General features: G+C 37.0%; 1 protein-coding gene across 2 annotated transcripts in view; it reads left to right on the top strand.

Annotated features, from left to right (window-relative positions):
* Positions 1-8,844, top strand: part of Nab1 (NGFI-A binding protein 1) — a 28,259-nt gene extending 19,415 nt beyond the window's left edge. Inside the window, exons 4-7 of one of the 2 annotated variants that reach the window (XM_010636867.3) lie at positions 2,423-2,512; positions 4,227-4,386; positions 5,656-5,772; positions 8,597-8,844. In XM_010636867.3, coding sequence (XP_010635169.1) covers positions 2,423-2,512; positions 4,227-4,386; positions 5,656-5,772; positions 8,597-8,685 — 456 coding nt within the window. In that variant the 3' untranslated portion in view covers positions 8,686-8,844. Of the gene's footprint in view, positions 1-2,422; positions 2,513-4,223; positions 4,387-5,655; positions 5,773-8,596 lie in introns of both variants that reach the window. The other variant, XM_010636866.3, reaches the window with a different exon arrangement.
* The last annotated feature ends 9,226 nt before the right edge of the window (positions 8,845-18,070 follow it).

The raw sequence follows: 18,070 nt of genomic DNA, 5'->3' as shown, positions 1-18,070 counted from the left end.
TTCCATGGCTGAATAATCCTGTCATTGGTGACACCATATATTTGTATGATATGATTTACCACTTGCATTGCTTTCTTTAATCCCCACAAATCTCCTCTGGGAAAATAAAGCATGTGGTATAATCCCCATTTAAAACTTGGGAACAGGCCAGGCGTGGTGGTGCGCGCCTGTAATCCCAGCACTCGGGAGGCTGAGGCAGGAGGATCATTGTGAGTTCAAGACCAGCCTGAGCTACATAGTGAGTTCCAGGTCAGTCTCAACTACATAGTGAGACCCTGTCTCGAAAAACCAAAAAAAAAAAAAAAATTGGGAACACTGGAAAAAATGAGGTTAACTTTTTTTCCTAAGACAGTACATCTGGTTCCTAACATATGACTAACTTCTTTTTGCTTCTGTAAACTTCAGAAACAGTATTGAGGGGCTGGGGATTTAGCTCAGTGGTTCCTCTGCCTGCCTTGCAAGCGCAAGGGCCTGAGTTCAATCCCCAGTACCAAAAAAACAAAACAGATATTGAGGCACGCATGGATTTTGCCTGAGCATGTTCCACTCAGAGCTTGTTGATGAGCCAGTGACTCTCCAGTCTGGGTCTGCAGCCCTGATTGTGCACCTAGCTCCAAACTCGGCTCCTACTTAGCTGACAGGTACATGGTCTCACCAGCCTGCACACTGAGCATGGCCCTGGTCAGTCATCCATTTTCTGCTGCCTCTCTAGACCTGGCTCATAGTTCCTTATAGCAGATGTCACTGCCAGACTCCTGAGTGCCAGGTCACAGGAGTTCTTTCATTTCTGTTCTGTCTGCCTCTGTCCAGACTGAGCCACCATTCTCCTCCTTACCACAGCCCTCTAACTTGTCTCCACGTCCCTACCTGTGACCTCATCACAGGTTGGCCTTCCTGAAATGCAGATCTGATCAGTCTCTATTTTAAAACCTTCAATAGCTTCTTTCTGAATTTAAGATAAAACCTAAAATTCTTAACATAGTTTAAAAGCCACCCAAAGTCTGGCCCTGTGTTTTGAACTTCTCCACTCGCTTCCTCTTCCTCAGTCCACACTATTCCCCATTTTATATATATTGTTTTCTAGTGTCGGGATGTAGCCTGTTCTTTTAGCTCCAGGCCCTTACATAAGCCTCCTTTCTCCAAGTCTCAGCCTGGACTTCCTGCCCTCTAGGGAGGGAGCATTTCTGCCACAATGGTTTTGCTGTGCCCTAGATGTCTTGGTCGGTTCTCTCTCCGGTCTGTATTAACCAGGTGCACAGAAGGTGTCTCTCTTGTTGGCTGTTCTGTCACCATATAAGTACAGTATATAAACCTATTAGGTAACATTTTTGTTGAATCCATAAACGCATTTCTATATTTCTGGTGTGCTTTTCACTAAGACAGTTCCCCACCAATATACTCTTTGTTCTCCTCTTCGATTTAGTGTTCAGTGTCTAGTTCACTGTAAATATCCCTGAAATTTATCCTTTTCGTTCTGTGTGATAAGCCACTTATCACTTGCTGCTTTTTACTTGATGAAACCTGGTAGCTTTGGATTCAGATAATCAATATTAATAACAAGCATTTACTGGGTAATTTCTATTTGCTAAGAACTGTGTTAAGTATTTTCCATGACTTGACATTTTTGCCTTCCTAAAACGATTCTGTAAATTATCTAGGTACAGTGTTATACACCTTTTACAGAAGAAAAAAAATAAAATAAAATAACCTGCTCTGTATCACAGAAATAGGTAAAATTTTGTTTCAGATTAAGCGCAAGTAATACAGCTAAAGCCAGTTCTTGTGAAAGACAGACTGTACGAGAAATGCCTGTATTTATTATTAGGAGTTTCATAAAATAGTAACTATATGGTTTTATAGATTGAGCATGGGCTTGGAAGCCACTGTCAATAGTTGTAAAATGACAGAAACAGTGGAAACCCAGAGTTGTTTCTGAGGAGGGTTAATGAGATGATACATGTAAAATATCGAGTTGCACCTGGTGACCCATGCTTGTAACTGCACAACACTCTGGGAGGTGGAGGCAGAGGGATGGCGAGTTTGAGCCAACCCTGAGCAACTTAGCAACATAGTGATACCCTGGTTCAAAAATAAAAAAGGGTTAGGGACATAGCTTATTGTGAAGGGTTAATTGCATGTGGTTAGTTGAACCATTAGTTGAAATGCTATATAACCATTGTCAGTTATGATAAAGTTTGTTTTCAAGTCTAAAACATTTTCATTCATGTTTTATTGAAATTACAGTGTAGATAGATCATAAAGTATTTTTACCCTAAGAGATTGAAATGAAATAGCATATGTTAAAATCTTCCGTGATGATTTGCATAGTGGAAGTAAGGTGGTTTTCTTTGTTTTATTTTCTGAGTTTTTGAAACAGATATTTTCTGTTTTACATATTAAGAACTCTTTTTTTGACTCCCAGGATGGGTTTCCAGACTTCCAGGATTCTGTGCAAACACTCTTCCAACAAGCGAGAGCTAAGAGTGAAGAACTCACAGCTCTTAGTTCACAGGTAACATAAACTGCCAGTTATTACCTCCTAAGATCTAAAAGTTAAAACATAAATGGCTGCTTCAAGTAGTTTTGGTTTTTGGATCTTGAGGACTATGTTTATTTCTAGTTGTTTTTAAAATGTCATGGGCCGGGGATTTAGCTCAGCAGTTCAGTGGCCTGCCTTGCAAGTGCAAGGACCCAAGTTCAATCCCTGGTACCAAAATAAAATAAAATAAAATAAAATGTCATGATCCATAGCTATATCAACATGGCAGCAGTAACCACTTGGTTTGATTTGGTTCCTGAACAGAATCTGATCGGCACTAGTTATTCCTTATAGTTTGGTGGACAGATTCTCTACTGAAGAAAACGGAAAAGAAGCAGTAGTATCAGGAAAGCAACCTTGCCGACTGGGGCTGTGTATACTAAAACTCTGAGATAAAATAGTACTGATTCTCAATAAGATATTAATACTTAATGCAAATTATTCACTTATTTGAATTTGTGTACTGAAAAAGTGTTAGATTAATATGTATCTTCAGGTCCTTTGCCATTATTTATGTATGAACACTGAAATGATCATTTAAAAAGTCTTTTCTGCAAACATTTTCTTTTGGAAAGCACTGAAAGTTTTATTCCTGTTGTTTCTCCCTAGTGACTTGCTTTTATTCAAATTTAATACTGTCAGCTCTTGTTTTTTCACATTAAGTGTATGACAAATATATTTCCCCCTCAGAAGTACTTAACTGAAATGTTATTAGTTAACTAGTAACAAGTTCAAATGAAATAAATTTGTAGTTACTTTTGATCTGGTTTATGTACATCTGGAAAAATAGTATGAGCATCATATATGTGTTGAGTGAATTAAGACATTTTACCTGCTGGTTTTTAATATTGTGATTCATGACTTTTTGTAACCAATTTTATATAGCAGCTTTCATGTACCAGTCTCTTACATAACACGGTAGTGATTCATATTTGCATTTTGACTATTACCTCCTGGTAAAATATCACAGATACATTGCTTTGAATATCATGTACGAGTAATTTAGAACACTGCATAGAAAAGGAACTTATAAAACACAGAGAGAAAAGACAGAGGTAAATATATATGTCACCTCACTAATTTTATATTTTAAAACATGTTCTTTATGATTGGTTGAAAAATACTGTGGTTTCATTCTGTGATGAAGATGAAGACCCTCCTTGGTATTGATATTTTTCTGCGTAGTTTGTATTGTTTAATTTTAGTAGGAGGTGTGTTTGTCTTATTCTTCTAGACACCCATTTTATACCTTATTCTCTCCCAAGCATACTCTCTCCCAGGAGTCTGTGTAGTGCCAAATCCTAAAATAAAAATGACAAGATTTCACCCAGTGTGTTAGAAGCAGTTGATAGCAGATGTTGCTATTGCTCTTAGGTTCCTTTTGAAAAATCCTTTAAAGCACTAGGTACCTTGGAAAACAAAGCTGAGGTTTTGTTCCTTTGAACTGGAATGGAATAGTCTTCATAGGATTGAGAAGAAAGCTTTTTTCTTTTTTCCAGCATTTTATGTTTTTTAACATGATATAGACCTTTATTCATATTTATGGAACCAAGTATACCACATGAAGTGTGAACTAATTTTAATGAATACTAAATATATTTGCTGCAGTCTGAAAGTGGCATCTAAACCATTAAAAACTGTAGAATGTTTTAGTTACTGATTTTATTTTTGCTTCACTTACTAGCAGCCTGAAAAGGTGATGGCAAAGCAGATGGAGTTCCTGTGCGCCCAAGCTGGCTATGAGAGACTGCAGCATGCGGAGAGAAGGCAGTCTGCGGGGCTGTACCGGCAGGGCTCGGAGGAGCACAGCCCCAACGGGCTGTCTGCCGAGACCTCGGATGGCCAAGGTAGCGCTCTGCACAGCCCACCTGGGCCTTTTGGGCCATGGCTGTGCATGCTCCAACAGAAGTGGGAAGGATTGCTGATTTTAACCCTTGATGTTTTGTGGAGATTATCAGTTCTCTGTGAAAATTAATTTTAAATTGCTTCCCTTTTTAAAAAGGGGAAGAATGCATCCTGTAAATTTAATTTATAAGATTTTTAAATTTCATTATTCCTATATGCTAGTTGGCATATGTGCTTGAGTGGTGGTACAGTTGAGAGATGTGAGCAGTACAGGTCGTTTCCTTCCTCCCTGTCTCTCTAGTGAACCTGCAGTCTTAAGAAAAATCTCAAGTTGTCACTCCCTTGTCCGACACATCTAATGGTGTAGCACTGAGGAGTGAGCCAGGTGCACCGCCAGGCAGAGCTTGGTGCTGCTTGGGGTAGGCAGTGTCAAGAGTGTGCAGTCGGCCTCCAGCTTCAAATGGTTACCAGCATTTGAAGAAAGCAGGAATTTTATACTGTCTTTTTATATTATCCTTACATTTTTTAGAGAGTGGTACTGTTGTCAGTAAGTCTTCCGTCCAAGTAAGAACACCATCATACAATCAGTCACTCTCCCATGTGGAATGCAGCTCTGACTTGTCAGCAGATCAAAGTGCTGGGGGACGAGGAGATTCTGCCTCTTTAAAATATCATAGGGACTTTTTGGTTGAGGTCTTATTTAACTTCTCCAGTCATCTTTAACAGTTAAGCAAAGGCAACTGTGACAGATTTGGTGACTAGTGACCAGGATAATTTAGTGTGGGGTAGCATCAATGGTCATTTGATAGATGAGCGTTTTTACTGTATCTGCACTAATTATTTTTTCATAGTTTTTTTTTAAATCTATAATTGGCTTGAAGCTATCTCTGTCTGGCTAATAGTTGTTACTGTGTGGTTAATGATGTGCCTTGGGAAAATGGTTGTCCCAGTAAGAAAATGCCTGGAGAGGAAATGTGTTATAGTCCAGAGTTGGAATCCTTACTACAGTTGTGTCTTTTGTTTAGTTCATTTTTAGCTCTTAAAAGTGTCCAAGTAGAATCGTGTATTTTGGAAGTAGTATAAAATGACTTCCATTTTCCTTCTAAAGTATTATTTAAACAGTTTTTTTTGCCCACTATTATTCAAATTCTTCAGTGCCTGTTGACTTTGCTCTTTTCCAAAGAAATGTTCAGGAAATTTTTGAAAACATTTTAAAGAAAAGCACTAGTGTGTTTTTAGTATTACTCATACTTAGTTTTTCTTTTCATCAGGAGAGAGACCTCTGAATCTCCGGATGCCTAGTTTACCAAGCAGACAACCTCATCATTTTGTGGTGGACGGGGAGCTGAGTAGACTTTATCCTGGAGAGGCCAAGTCCCACTCATCAGGTGAGAATGCAGAGTCTGAGCAGAGTGGAACTTGACCAAAGCCCTTGCCCATTCTTTTCCCCTACTGCTCCTGTCCCTCTTCCTCCCAGTCCCCAGATGGCATCAGAACAATGTTACTAGTCAGTTTCTCTCCTCTTGCACATTATAGATTGCCGTAACATTAGCTAGTCTTTTTGATAACATATATTCCAAAGAGTGATAGGGGAAACACAGAACATTGAGATTATTTTCATTAGCTGTTACATAAGTGGTGACTTTTAAACTGACTAATAAATGGCTGCTTTGAATTTGGCTGGTTCACCCTTTTCGTGTTATAACCTAATACAAAATTGATGGACTATATATTTACTCTTCTACTAAGAAAATCTTGTGTAATAAAGTCTAAATTTTTAATGCAGATGTATTTTGGGGGTGATATTCATATATCTGAAGTAAACTTCATAAAAGGCTAAGCAGTTTCTAGTTGGGTATTTACTTATTTTTATTCAAATAAAGTGAGTCAGACACAGTGGTAGATTAGCACCATTCAAAAGAACCTATCATTCATTCAGTCTCTGAATTCAAGTAAATTTAGGAGTTACTTCATGTCACTGATTTTATAGATCAGGAAGCCAAGACCGGGTAAAATAGCTCTACATTTGTATTATAAGCAAGTGGGAAAAGTAGTTTTAAAAGCATTAGAATTAAACCTGACTTTATATCTGGTAGAGTGGGTTATAGATTTACCAGGAAAAGAGTTACTAAGAAAGTTTCTCTCTTTTAGTTTTCTGCTCATGCTCCAATTAGTAGATGCTAAAAAGGCCAAAGTTCTGAATAATATTTGGCACTATGAATTTGGTCTTCTGTTTCATACTCACTTTTAGCTGCCTTAAGACTGTGAAGGTTAAGAAATTGAGATTATTCTAAAATAACATATTTGTCTCATTTTCTGCAACATGAAAAAGTAATCTTTAAAGTTGTTTAAAATTAAAACTAGAGTTTTCTACTAGTTTAAATTTCTTTGAACTCTGTCTATAAAAGAAATCCTCTAATTGATTATGTTTCTCACTGCGAAGGCATAGTTTGCATCTCTAGTATGAAATATGGTCAGAATATATGGTGAATATTTTAAAATTTTTAAAATATTACAGTAAAAGATACATGGCCTTTATCCCTCTTAGAATACTTCCCCTCACTTTGAACACACTGATCCCTTTGTTATTGCCATTTTCTGAAGCAGTTCTGGAAGTCCTCTTTCATGAGTGTCTTTACAAGGTGTGATCAAAAAATATGGTGAGCACCACTGTGGCGTGCTATCCAGATGAAAAGGCAGTCTGGTAAAAACATGACAGTGTGTCTTCACCTACCTCAGTCACTGGATGTGGCATGGTATTACTTCTGGCTCTTCCTCAAAGTCAAAATGACTGTGACAGGTAAAAGTTTGGGCATCGATTCAGGACATTAAGGGAGCCACAGCAGCACAATTACGAACATGCGTGAGAGAAGACGTCTAGAACCGCTTGAGAAAGTGGCAAAAATGATGGAATAATTGTGTTTGAAGCAAGCAGGGGATTTTGAAAGGAATTAATGGCAATATGTCTTTTACTGTTACAAGTTACTTTAAATATTCACCATGTTTTTCATCACACCTGGCCCAGAGGTTTAGTTTAGATAATGTTTTATAAAAGTAGAACAAAACAAAGGAATACCTAAAAATAATTTCTATTTTTTTAAAAAATTGAGAAGAGGGCCAGAGATTTAGCTCAGTGGTTCCACCCCCTGCTTTGCAAGTGCAAGGACCTGAGTTCAATCCCAGGTACCAAAAGAAAAAGAAAAGAAAATATAAAAAATTGAGAAGAGGTAATTCAGGTTCCATACAGGGCAAATGTGAACCTAGATCTCAGCACTGATGATACCTGACTCAGTAACCCTAACTGAATTAGTTTGTCCCTCCATTACTGCATCTGTAAAATGTTAATAATTTTTACTCATAAGTAGTTAAGAAAGATAGATCAACAGTGTATATAAAATTTTATGGCTGAAAAGGATTCAGTAAGTAGCTATTACTATTTTTATTACTTTTATGTACAAATTAAAATCCCTTTCTGTATTGAGAGAGTGGATTTATAAATTGAGCTGCCTAATTTCAGATAAATGGTGTTGGATAAACTTTTTGGAGTCTGTGTGTGTGTGTGTGTGTGTGTGTGTGTGTGTGTGTGTGTGTGTGTGTCTATGTCTATGTCTATGTATCTATCTCCTGGTATTTAGTACTTCATGTAATAATCACATTTTTTGTGAGATTGAAATAACTAAACACTTATAACTCTAAATAGATTTCTTATGAAAGTGGAGTCTTTATTTTTTTCCCTTAGTGTATCATAGCTGGAGGAACTTTAAAAAATAGTTCCATATTTAAACATTAAAGATGCTTTCCTATCTCGTTTCTTCTTTGATACTAAATATTTTAGCTAATAACAGTTGTGTATAAGTGATGTTTTGTTTTACATTATTTTTTCCTTTTGTACCAAGCATTTTTAAAAACAGTATGTTTTATATGCTCATTGTTTTACATTCATCTCATGATTTGTCTCATAGATAGTTGCCTCATTTTATAGGTGAAGACACTAAGGCTTAGGGTGTGACTTGCTATATGGCTAGTAATTGGCATTGAAATTTAAATCCACCTTTTTAACCACAGCTCTGTAAATAAATTTTTACATAGAACTGCAGAATTATTGAATAGTTGATACTATTTTCTGTGGAATTTTGTTTTATAACTTTGTTTTATTTTTCTAGTTCATTGATTTAAAATAATAGCATATGTTGTGTTTTCATTTTTATGCAGAGAGCCTTGGGATTTTAAAAGACTACCCTCATTCAGCTTTCACCTTGGAAAAGAAAGTCATCAAAACAGAGCCTGAAGATTCGAGATAGCTGGGATTCTCACACTATTCTCTGGAAATGGCATCACATTTAAGGATAAAGCTCCATCATAGAATTAAGCCTTAATAACCAATGTTGCCTCATTCAGCTCAAACAGATTTCGTAGCCAAAGTATAAGGACTTATTCAGTAGTCTGTGGAAATCTGAAGACAAAACAGCAGTCACAAAAGAGAAGATCAGGAGAGTGCTGCAATCTGTAACAAGTACTGATCCATTCACATTCCTGTGTAAGTCGCTTTATGTGGAAAGGCTTACAAGTTAATATTGTAAGCATTCATTATTTAAGAATGTACAATGTATTTGTGTAATTTATAGAATTAAAAAATCTAGATGTCAGGCCTGTTTGGTCTAATAGATGTGGATACAGTTTATTTTACTTGAAATTTTATTGTCTATTTTAAGTGTATTTAGCGTAAATATACATCAGAGTTTAGAACCTTTGCAGTCAAAAAGAAAGTCTAAGTGACATAGTTATTGGCAAGGTTGCAATGACTAGAAAAATAGAAAACAATACTCCATTTAAGCTAAGGAAAATATTGTGTATTTAATATTTGATAAAACTGATTTTGTTTAATAGGAAATGTGTAGCATTTATTCAGTAATGTCATTTTCACTGGTTTAATCAGTGCACATTTACACAGTAAATGTTGAAGGAAAGTTAAAAATCACTAGAGTAGAAAATCCACCTTACCTAACTGACTGTATAATATCATAGCTACCTAAGGTGCAACGAAGAGAGGAAGATACTACCTGGGCAGAGAACTTGAAACGAAGGGACTAATGTGTGCAAGCCTTGGTATTGCAGAACATGCTAAACAGATTAAGACATAGTGAGTTAACCTTAAATGTGACAAAGATGGTGACTTAACAGAGCTATGCGCAGTTCTGTGTTTTACATCCAGAAACGCTTCACCCTGCCAAGGGGCCACAGAGACACAGTGGCTCTCATGGGCCATCTTCCCGCCAGGGCATCCCTGCGTCCACATCTGCAGATGTAGTTCTGTGGACGTTTAGTTAACAGCTATAACTCAGTATTTATTTTACATTTTCATTTTTTTATACCTTTCAGGTTTTTTAATGCAGTTTTTTGTTAAAATTTATTTAGCTTGGCAGTATGTTTTAAATTTTCCCTGCTCAATTAATGGACTGCGTGCATATATATATTTTCTATATATATGGGGTATATTTAAGTGTTTATAATGTACTGACATAATTAGGAGAATTTCACATTCGAATCTATAGTGGTACAAAAAAGTTACAAATCCAACATCTACCAATATACATCTTTTCCCTGCTGGTTTCAGAAAGATATTTGACAGTTTACCTATTTCCTACAGGTTTACCTACCCAGTTATTGCCAAGAATGGTGTGTTGACATAAGTATGTGTCTGCTTTCAGTTCTTCAGATCATAACTGTGTAATAAATATTAAGTCATAATCTGTTATACTGAAATCCGTCAGCCAAATGTTAAATGTCTGCACTGTAGTCTCTGATCACTGTCACATACATAATAGCTGTTTTCATTTTGTTATGTAGGAGAGCTTTATAGTAGAAACACCAGTAAACAACTTTTATACTATTAAAAGGCTTTTTCTCCCTTCCTGAATGTTTTAATTGTACCATAGTATTTTGCCCACTAAAGAAGCTTCTTGTGGACCCTGCAACTTTGTTGCTAGCTTGAGGTTGATTATTGTGGTTGTATTGTTCACTGTGTGTAAAGTGTAGTATGAGTAAGATTTAAATAGAATGTTCAGTTTTTAATATTAGCCATAGCACTGGTTAGTATCGCAGTAGTTTCATGAAACGTTTCCTGTATTCTAATCTATTTTGAGAAATTTTGTGCTCTTTTTTTTGTTGTGTCTTATAGTTCAAGTTTGTAGACTTTAATAAGCAACAGTTTTTAAAGATGCAATAAACTTCCAACTAATATTTATCTATCTTTTGTGAACCCACAAACTGCATCTTTAAATCATGAATAAGTTTCCTTAAGAATCATACTTTTCTGATCTTTCAAGCTTAGTGATGAGGAAGCACAAGAAAAACTTCAGTAGAATACAGTTTTATTTTGTAAACACTAATTATTAAACTTGCTATACATTAAAGCAAATAATATATATTTTTATTTGAAATGTATATATGAATTGGATGTTATAACTAGTTGCTGTTTTTCATTGTGTTAGAGGTATTTTCACTAAACAAGGCCAATTGGTTACCTCAGTATTACAGCGTCCAAGGGACCATTTCCCCAAGTCTGTTGTACTTTATTGTGTGAAGTCTGCATTTTTGTGACTCTTAAAGTTGTTGGTGAGGTGGGATGAGTGCACTTGCTTTCTGTGGCAATAAAGATTTTCTTTGCCTCACACATTTATGATGACAGCACTTTGTGCACAGGACTTTCCACAGTGGCTGACACTAGCCTACTCTGCCTTCCATACTTGACTATTCGCGCGGGGCTTGAGTGTGGACACAGGAGCTTGTGTCTTAACTTGTGACTGAATGTGATTGATTGTTAGCGCCCCCTTCATTTCTAAGTTATTTGTTGGCAAGTGGAGCTCATTTGGCTGTTTGGTCTGCTAGAGAGAGGTTAGTTTATATTGTTAGTTTACACTTACAAGAAGTTTATAAAGACATTTTAAACTCCACTATTTTTTTCTTTTCAAATGTTTTTATTTAGCAAAACTTTGAGATGACTTTGAAATAAGAGAGGATATTCTAAAATATTCCTTAACAGTCTTAAACTGATTCTATTTATCAGAGCAAAAGGACAAAGGAGAAAATCCATCCAAAAACCTATTCTATAATAGAAATTATATAGCATTTCCTTAAATGTTAAGGAATTTCACATACACATACATTCTTCCAAATATTAATTAGAATATTCCATTTTCAAGATTAAAATTTTGCTTGCCATGACTGTAAGTGGGTTCTCAAATACAGTAGCTATTTCTAGCTATTTTTAAGAAGAGAGCCACTATTTCTAACCAACTAAATAGAAGGAACGTTAGGATTTAACATTTATAATATGTTACATATTTGTAGATGTTGATGTGCTTCAGCCTCAGTGTTCATGGCCAGGCTTGGATGTAAAGACCACAGAAATATGATGCGACCCTTTCCTTTGTGAAGTTGGACGGGGGCCTGTAATGCCCATGTCAAATACAAACCTTACTCTTACTGATTTAAGACAAGTAAGGACTGACATCTGAGTGCACTGTATGTCGTGTAGTCATCACGGTATGGGCACGCACGGGTGCAGGAAGCACATTTAGTGAGAGATGCAGGAGAGACCAGCCAGGACTGCAGCAGCACCAAGACCTGAGGTCAGAAGCAGGCCAGAGAGGTAGTCACTTTGAGCCTGCCTTTTTTGTTTTCTTTAAAAAGTGCTTTTCCCCTTGTCCTTAATTAGTACAACTTAGGTAAAAGCTTTAGAATTGGGTGATTAGGAGGCCCTAGCACCTGCTGTGCCTTTGCAGTTAGAGTTGACAAAGGCTTATGACCTAGGTACGCACACAGGGAGCTTCCAAACATGTCCCCTCACTCAGTTATTCATATGCTTAAGTATTGACAGACACCCATTTTGCTTGCACCTTCTCTTCATATTGCTTTGAGTCACCAAAAGAAAATTAGCCAAGGCTTTAGGTTGATGAAACCAGGAGGGCTATTACCTTTAGGGAATGAATTCAAGAATAAATAGCTGAACTTAGAATTGAAAAACCATTTTGTGTTCACAACAGCTTGAAATATATATCCAAATATAATAGGTCATGCTTAACTAAAAACGTCCTCCTCACAAGTGCAAGGACCCAAATTTGATCCCTAGCACAACAACAAAAAAAACCAAAAACACCTCCTTATGACCCAGCCATGCATGGATGGTATTCAGGGAGTCCGAGCTAATTTATTTCTATCTGTGAATGTCCTTATAAAAAAGATTCACAAATGGGCCTCCAAAATTAGTAAGAGAATGATCCAATGACCTGACATTTTTATTGGAAATACCAATTGATTTCAAAAACCTTGATGTTAACTACTTAGTAAACCTTTGTTAAAGACAATTTTTATCTTCATAGCAATGAAAAAAAAAAAAAAGCTAAATGCAAGGGCTAGGATTTTTCTGAATATGCAGTAATTAAATCTTTAAAATTGCCAGGCGTGGTGGTGCAGACCTGTAATCTCAGCATTGAGAGGCTGAGGCAGGAAGATTATTATGATTTCGAGGCCAGCCTGGGCTACATAGTTCAAGGCTAGACTGAACTACATAGCAATACCCGGTCTCAAAAAAACAAAAAACTTTAAAACTTACCTTTGGTTTCTGTTTCTACTGACCTATGAAAATGGGGAAGAAAAAAAAAAAGGTGTTTGGGGGTTTTTGTGCAGAAATTTTAAATTCATAATTCATTAAACTTCGAATCTAAAAAAGAAAAATCAGATTTATTTTACTGTATATGAAGTTTTAACATTTTAGCAGTCATTTTTAAAAGAACTGAATGATGGTTGGTTCCATTGCCAGATTGGTTCCTTTGGCTCCGTTAGTCTTCTGTATTCTTCAACCAGTTAGGGTCACCCAGTTCTCAGGTGTTGGGACAGTGCGGGGGGGGGGGTTCTGGGTCTCCTGGCCATGTCACATTTTCTGGTCACAATTTCCAATACTGTCTTTCTGACATCAAAGCAATTTTATTCTAAAGCATCACCCTAATAATGTTAAAGGCCGAATGCCTACCAGGTCGTTTTCAACCAGAGGAAACTTTCATGACATTTTTGTAACAATTGGATAAGACCTTCAGACACAGAACATCTGAAATGAATCACAAAATACTAATCTTGGGTCTTAGTTCAACATGCACGTGAAGTGCTTAGCTATAGTCATTTTACATTCTCTTTTAAATTTTAAAATATTTAGTTGACAAAGTATATTCCAGGGTACAAGGTGATTTAATGTAGACATGCATTGTGTACAGGTTACTGCAAATCGAGACACTTCAGTGAGAAATTGCTTCCTCATTGTGGTTGACTTCATATTTAATGTACTTTAATTACTTGCCTTCATTAAACTTTCAGTAAGGTGTTTAAGATATTCTACACAGAACGTATTTCTACATTGATATAAATGGAAAGAAATCTAAAGACCTACAATGGTAAAATTCCAGAATTCTTTTTCTTTGCAGTTGCCCTCTATTTAAGGTTTCCATTGTACCTTCTCATAGTCTCAGAGAAATAGAATTAGTTAAATACTACTATCAAAACATGTTGTAAAATGCAGGTTAAGTTATGGCATTGGTTCAGGATGGCAGTGCCATACAAATGTTAACAATCACAACCCGCGGATTTTCTCCCATCGATTTATGAAGAGTGGTGAATTGTGAGAGTGTCCTGGTAGTCTAAACAGTATGGTAATCAGGCCAGTTTTGCGATGGGTGAGCCTAGTGATGGTATAAATTAGATTATATTTCATATTTACACATTCTGAAACTTTGAGTCATCCTCGCATTAAAAATTTGCACCTCATAAATTTGTTTAAAGTACCGTGTTCAACACCCACACACAATCCTAAGCAAGCAAGGCCATTGTGTCAGAACTCTCACAGACACCCGATATTGGCAGGTCACTTAGGCTTGAGTATGTAGGAAGATATTTAAGTAGTGCACACGTAGGCGGAATCTTACCGGTAACTGGCTCGGCAGAGGCATTTTGCAATTTTCAGAGACTGCTGTCCTCAACCGTGAACTGTTAAACCAAACATTTGTGGTCTAGCACCGTACCCTGCTATTATCCTTCCCAGAAGACAAAGATTTCTTTGGTAGTATGTTCTCACACTGCAGACTGTCCAGTCTCATTATTTTAGTGAATGTTTCCCTCCAAAACACATACTTTGCACCCTTTCGTCCCTGACAACATATAAGGAGATTTTCCATCAACAGTTAAAATAAGCTAGATCATTCTTTTCCATTCTGAATTCAGCCAGTGTTCCTATCACCAGTTATGGCCATGTGTTGATTGTCTGAATTTCTCATACAAACTAGTTCTCATATAAACATATAAACTGGACCATTTCTTTAATATTACTGATGAGAAGGTAAAATAGTTTGTGTAATGAAATAGGTATATCACAGGTACAGTTAAATATTTTAATTCTTAGGGTTTTAAAGGACAATTTGCACTTGCAGGTGAAATAATTGGAGGTTACCTAATTCATTCAAAAAACAGTGTTAACATACCATAATATTTGCAAGTGAGAAAATGATCCCCTCTCCCAAGATTTTAAGCATGTATATGATAGTTGGGTTGTAAGAAATAAGTCACTTTTTTCTGTGGTCCCTTATTAAAAGACAGAAACCTATTCTGTCTTGGGAGGCAAATGATCTAACTGAGGGTTAATATTCTTAATCTGCTAGTATCTGCAGTAGCGCTACATACCCCAACTTTACATTTCACGCTCTGCAACATCTGGAGCTAGTATCACCCCTGTGTTGCAGATAAGAACATGGACGTCTCAAGAGATCAATGCGTTATTACGCTGCTAGTAAGTAGCAACTTGGGCCGGTCCATTTGTCAGGTGCCACCATCCGTGTGCACCCTAAACTGCTAACTGTCCTTTAAACTCATGGCCTCTGCACTACATGCAGACATTTCCTACAGGAAGTGCGTTATACAAGTATCCATGCACAGAACCAACTAGGGCACATGTAAAAATGATTGTATCAATCACCTGCTTAATTGTTAGTATTCTAGATGCCAGCACAGGCTCCCTAAAGGAAGTAAATATTGAGCCATTACTGAAGGCCGGGGGTTGGAGGAGAGAAGTGAGGCTTCACACTACTTTGAGACTGGCCCATGTGTGGGAGAAGAGACACCTTCTGGTACCATCAGAAAAACTAGTGGACCAGGGCAGAAAATTCAAATAAAAATTTAATTAGAGATGAAATATCTATTAAATTATTTGAAACTACAGAGTTTTGATATGGGAGGCAATTAGAAGTGTTTGAGAAGGGGAATAATAAATTACGCCCTTCATATAAGATGTTCCAAGAAGCTCCACAAGGCTTGCTTCTGCCTGGGAAGGAGTGACTAGGAGACTATTGTGGCCGTTAAACCTTTAGGTAGCCAGACTGAATCTGAGTTGCACAGAATAAAGTTCAAGAGGAACATGTAGTGAACTCAACAGTGATTCAGCACATATTTGAAGCCACCTGCCTAAAACTAACCGGGCACAATATAAGAAACGGGATACAGACATCTTAAGACATCATCCCTGCCCTTGAGGGACACTCACTGTCTACAAGAAGATGGCAGTTGAAGTGGCAGGACTATATAGATCATCAGTAAGAGAGGAGGATCCTGACCAGGTGGGTGAAAATTACCCATGGTTATGACCCTAACAAAGGAGAGGACAGTGACAACGTATTCCAAGAGAATCTAGGAAGGAAAGAGTTGATGTTCAGTATTTTGGGATGATTCCATTTTGAGGTTTTGGTATATGTGAGCAGGGCTGCCTTACTGGCAGCGAGAAATAATGGACAAAGAGAATGTCCAAGATAGAGTTGAGGATTTTTGAAAATTTGAAATCATTTTCCTTTCCAAAAGCAAAGTTAGTTATTGACAAACTGATAATCCATGAGTAAACCTTAGTGAATCCTGAGATTAAGGGTTGAAATACATTTTGTGAGTGTTGTGTAGGGAGGTGGGGAGGAAGGAGCCATTCAGAGAAGAAAGCAGGATTCAAATCATGGTTCATTTTAACTTCACTTGCATCTCTAGATCTCATCCACAAAGTGTTAATTGCAAAGAGGAAAGGTTAATTTTAAACTATTTTCCTTACCTGCACTGAGTGAAATATTCTTTATTCTACAGCTTGCAATGCTATCATTACAGTTGTAACCTAATTAATCCAGTTTAAAAATCGGCAAATTTGGCATTATTCTCATTTATGAGAGAGAGGTATACCAAAAGACTGAGGAACTCACTGACACTTGAAGAAGAAACTAGCTTCCATATTGTTTCTGTCTGTGATGAGGAAGGAAAACCAGATTGTTTAATATGCAGGTTACCTCTAACCACTTTATGTGGCCAGTGTGACACAGGGCTCTGGTGACACAAGAAATTCAAAATCAAATGCAAACATTGCTCTTTGTCCATTTCTTAAATTGAGGCTCTAACTTTCAAAATGGAGAAATAATGTATTGTTTTGTGAAAACATTTTTTAAACTCAGAAGTTTTGTTTTTAGTGCTGAGATTGAACCCAGGACTTCAAAGCATGCTACAAAAGTACAAAAGTTTCTTGAGTACAACAGAAAGTTATCATCACTAACATTTTTCAGGTGCATGTAAGGGCAAGGTGACCATAAGAACAAATGAAGATACGATCCTTGAGGTTGAGATGTTCATAGCATAAGAGCATTATTCTGAACAAATGCAAGAAGAGAAAGAATTACAAATTATACCCAATAGCCCAGACCCATTGCCTGCTTTGAGTCCATTCAGAGTGAAGTCACTCTGAAGTCAGAGTGGTAGAATGCCACTTTATAGGCTGCAACTTTTAACTTAATAAAAGCAGCTTTTAAAATTCATTCTTTCAAAAAATCTTACAGAATGTCCATCTTGTTTGTTGGACAGCAGGTGAGGAACCAGAATTATAATAATAATAGTTGTGATCACACAGCCTAGGATACATGTAAGATAAGAATTAAAGGAACCTCCTCTTATTTAGAGAATGTAGGGTGTTGGAATCATCTGCCCAAATCCCAGAATGGATTGAGGTGCAGGTTGTTGGGCTACTTTTTGTTATGGGTAACATCCCAGGTCCCTATCTCCTGAGCAAAAAAACCAAAAAGACAAAACCCAACATTTTACTGTGAGTGGTTAGAAAAACATCAGGAAATGTGGAATTGAGTCCTGGCTCATCTAGTGTTTATTTAGCTGTCATGAACTAGTCAAATCTTTCCATACCTAGTTGCACAAAGAAGTATGTGGTAGTTCAGACCCATGCGCTGTAGATCCAAGGACTGAGGTGCAGCAAGGCTCCATTTTATAATTGATTCTATCTTTGAGTGATGAGCCTTTTAAGCCAGATACTGAAGACCGCTGACCTTCAGATGTGACTTAGAAGAGATGATCTTCAAATCCCAAGGACAGTGGTAGGACCATGGCATGGAGAGTACATAAAGACGCTTAAAGGTGCCACAGCCTTTAGGGAGATACAGATGCAAATCTTGAGCCTGATTGTGTGCCAGTCTCCAAGAACCTGTGAGGCTAATCCTAAGGATGATTAAGTACCTGCTAGTATTTACTGTGGGAAAAAATTGGGGCATCATCTACAACCTTGCTCTTAGCAATGAAGAATGTGCTTTGCTTATTTTTCTACAATCTCACTTTAAAGGG

This window comes from Fukomys damarensis, unplaced genomic scaffold (assembly GCF_012274545.1).
Source record: "Fukomys damarensis isolate Sample0158 unplaced genomic scaffold, DMR_v1.0_HiC HiC_scaffold_26, whole genome shotgun sequence".
Classification (NCBI taxonomy): Eukaryota; Metazoa; Chordata; class Mammalia; order Rodentia; family Bathyergidae; genus Fukomys; species Fukomys damarensis.
The sequence above is the reverse complement of the archived record's forward strand: the minus strand, read 5'-3'. Positions and strand labels throughout refer to the sequence as shown.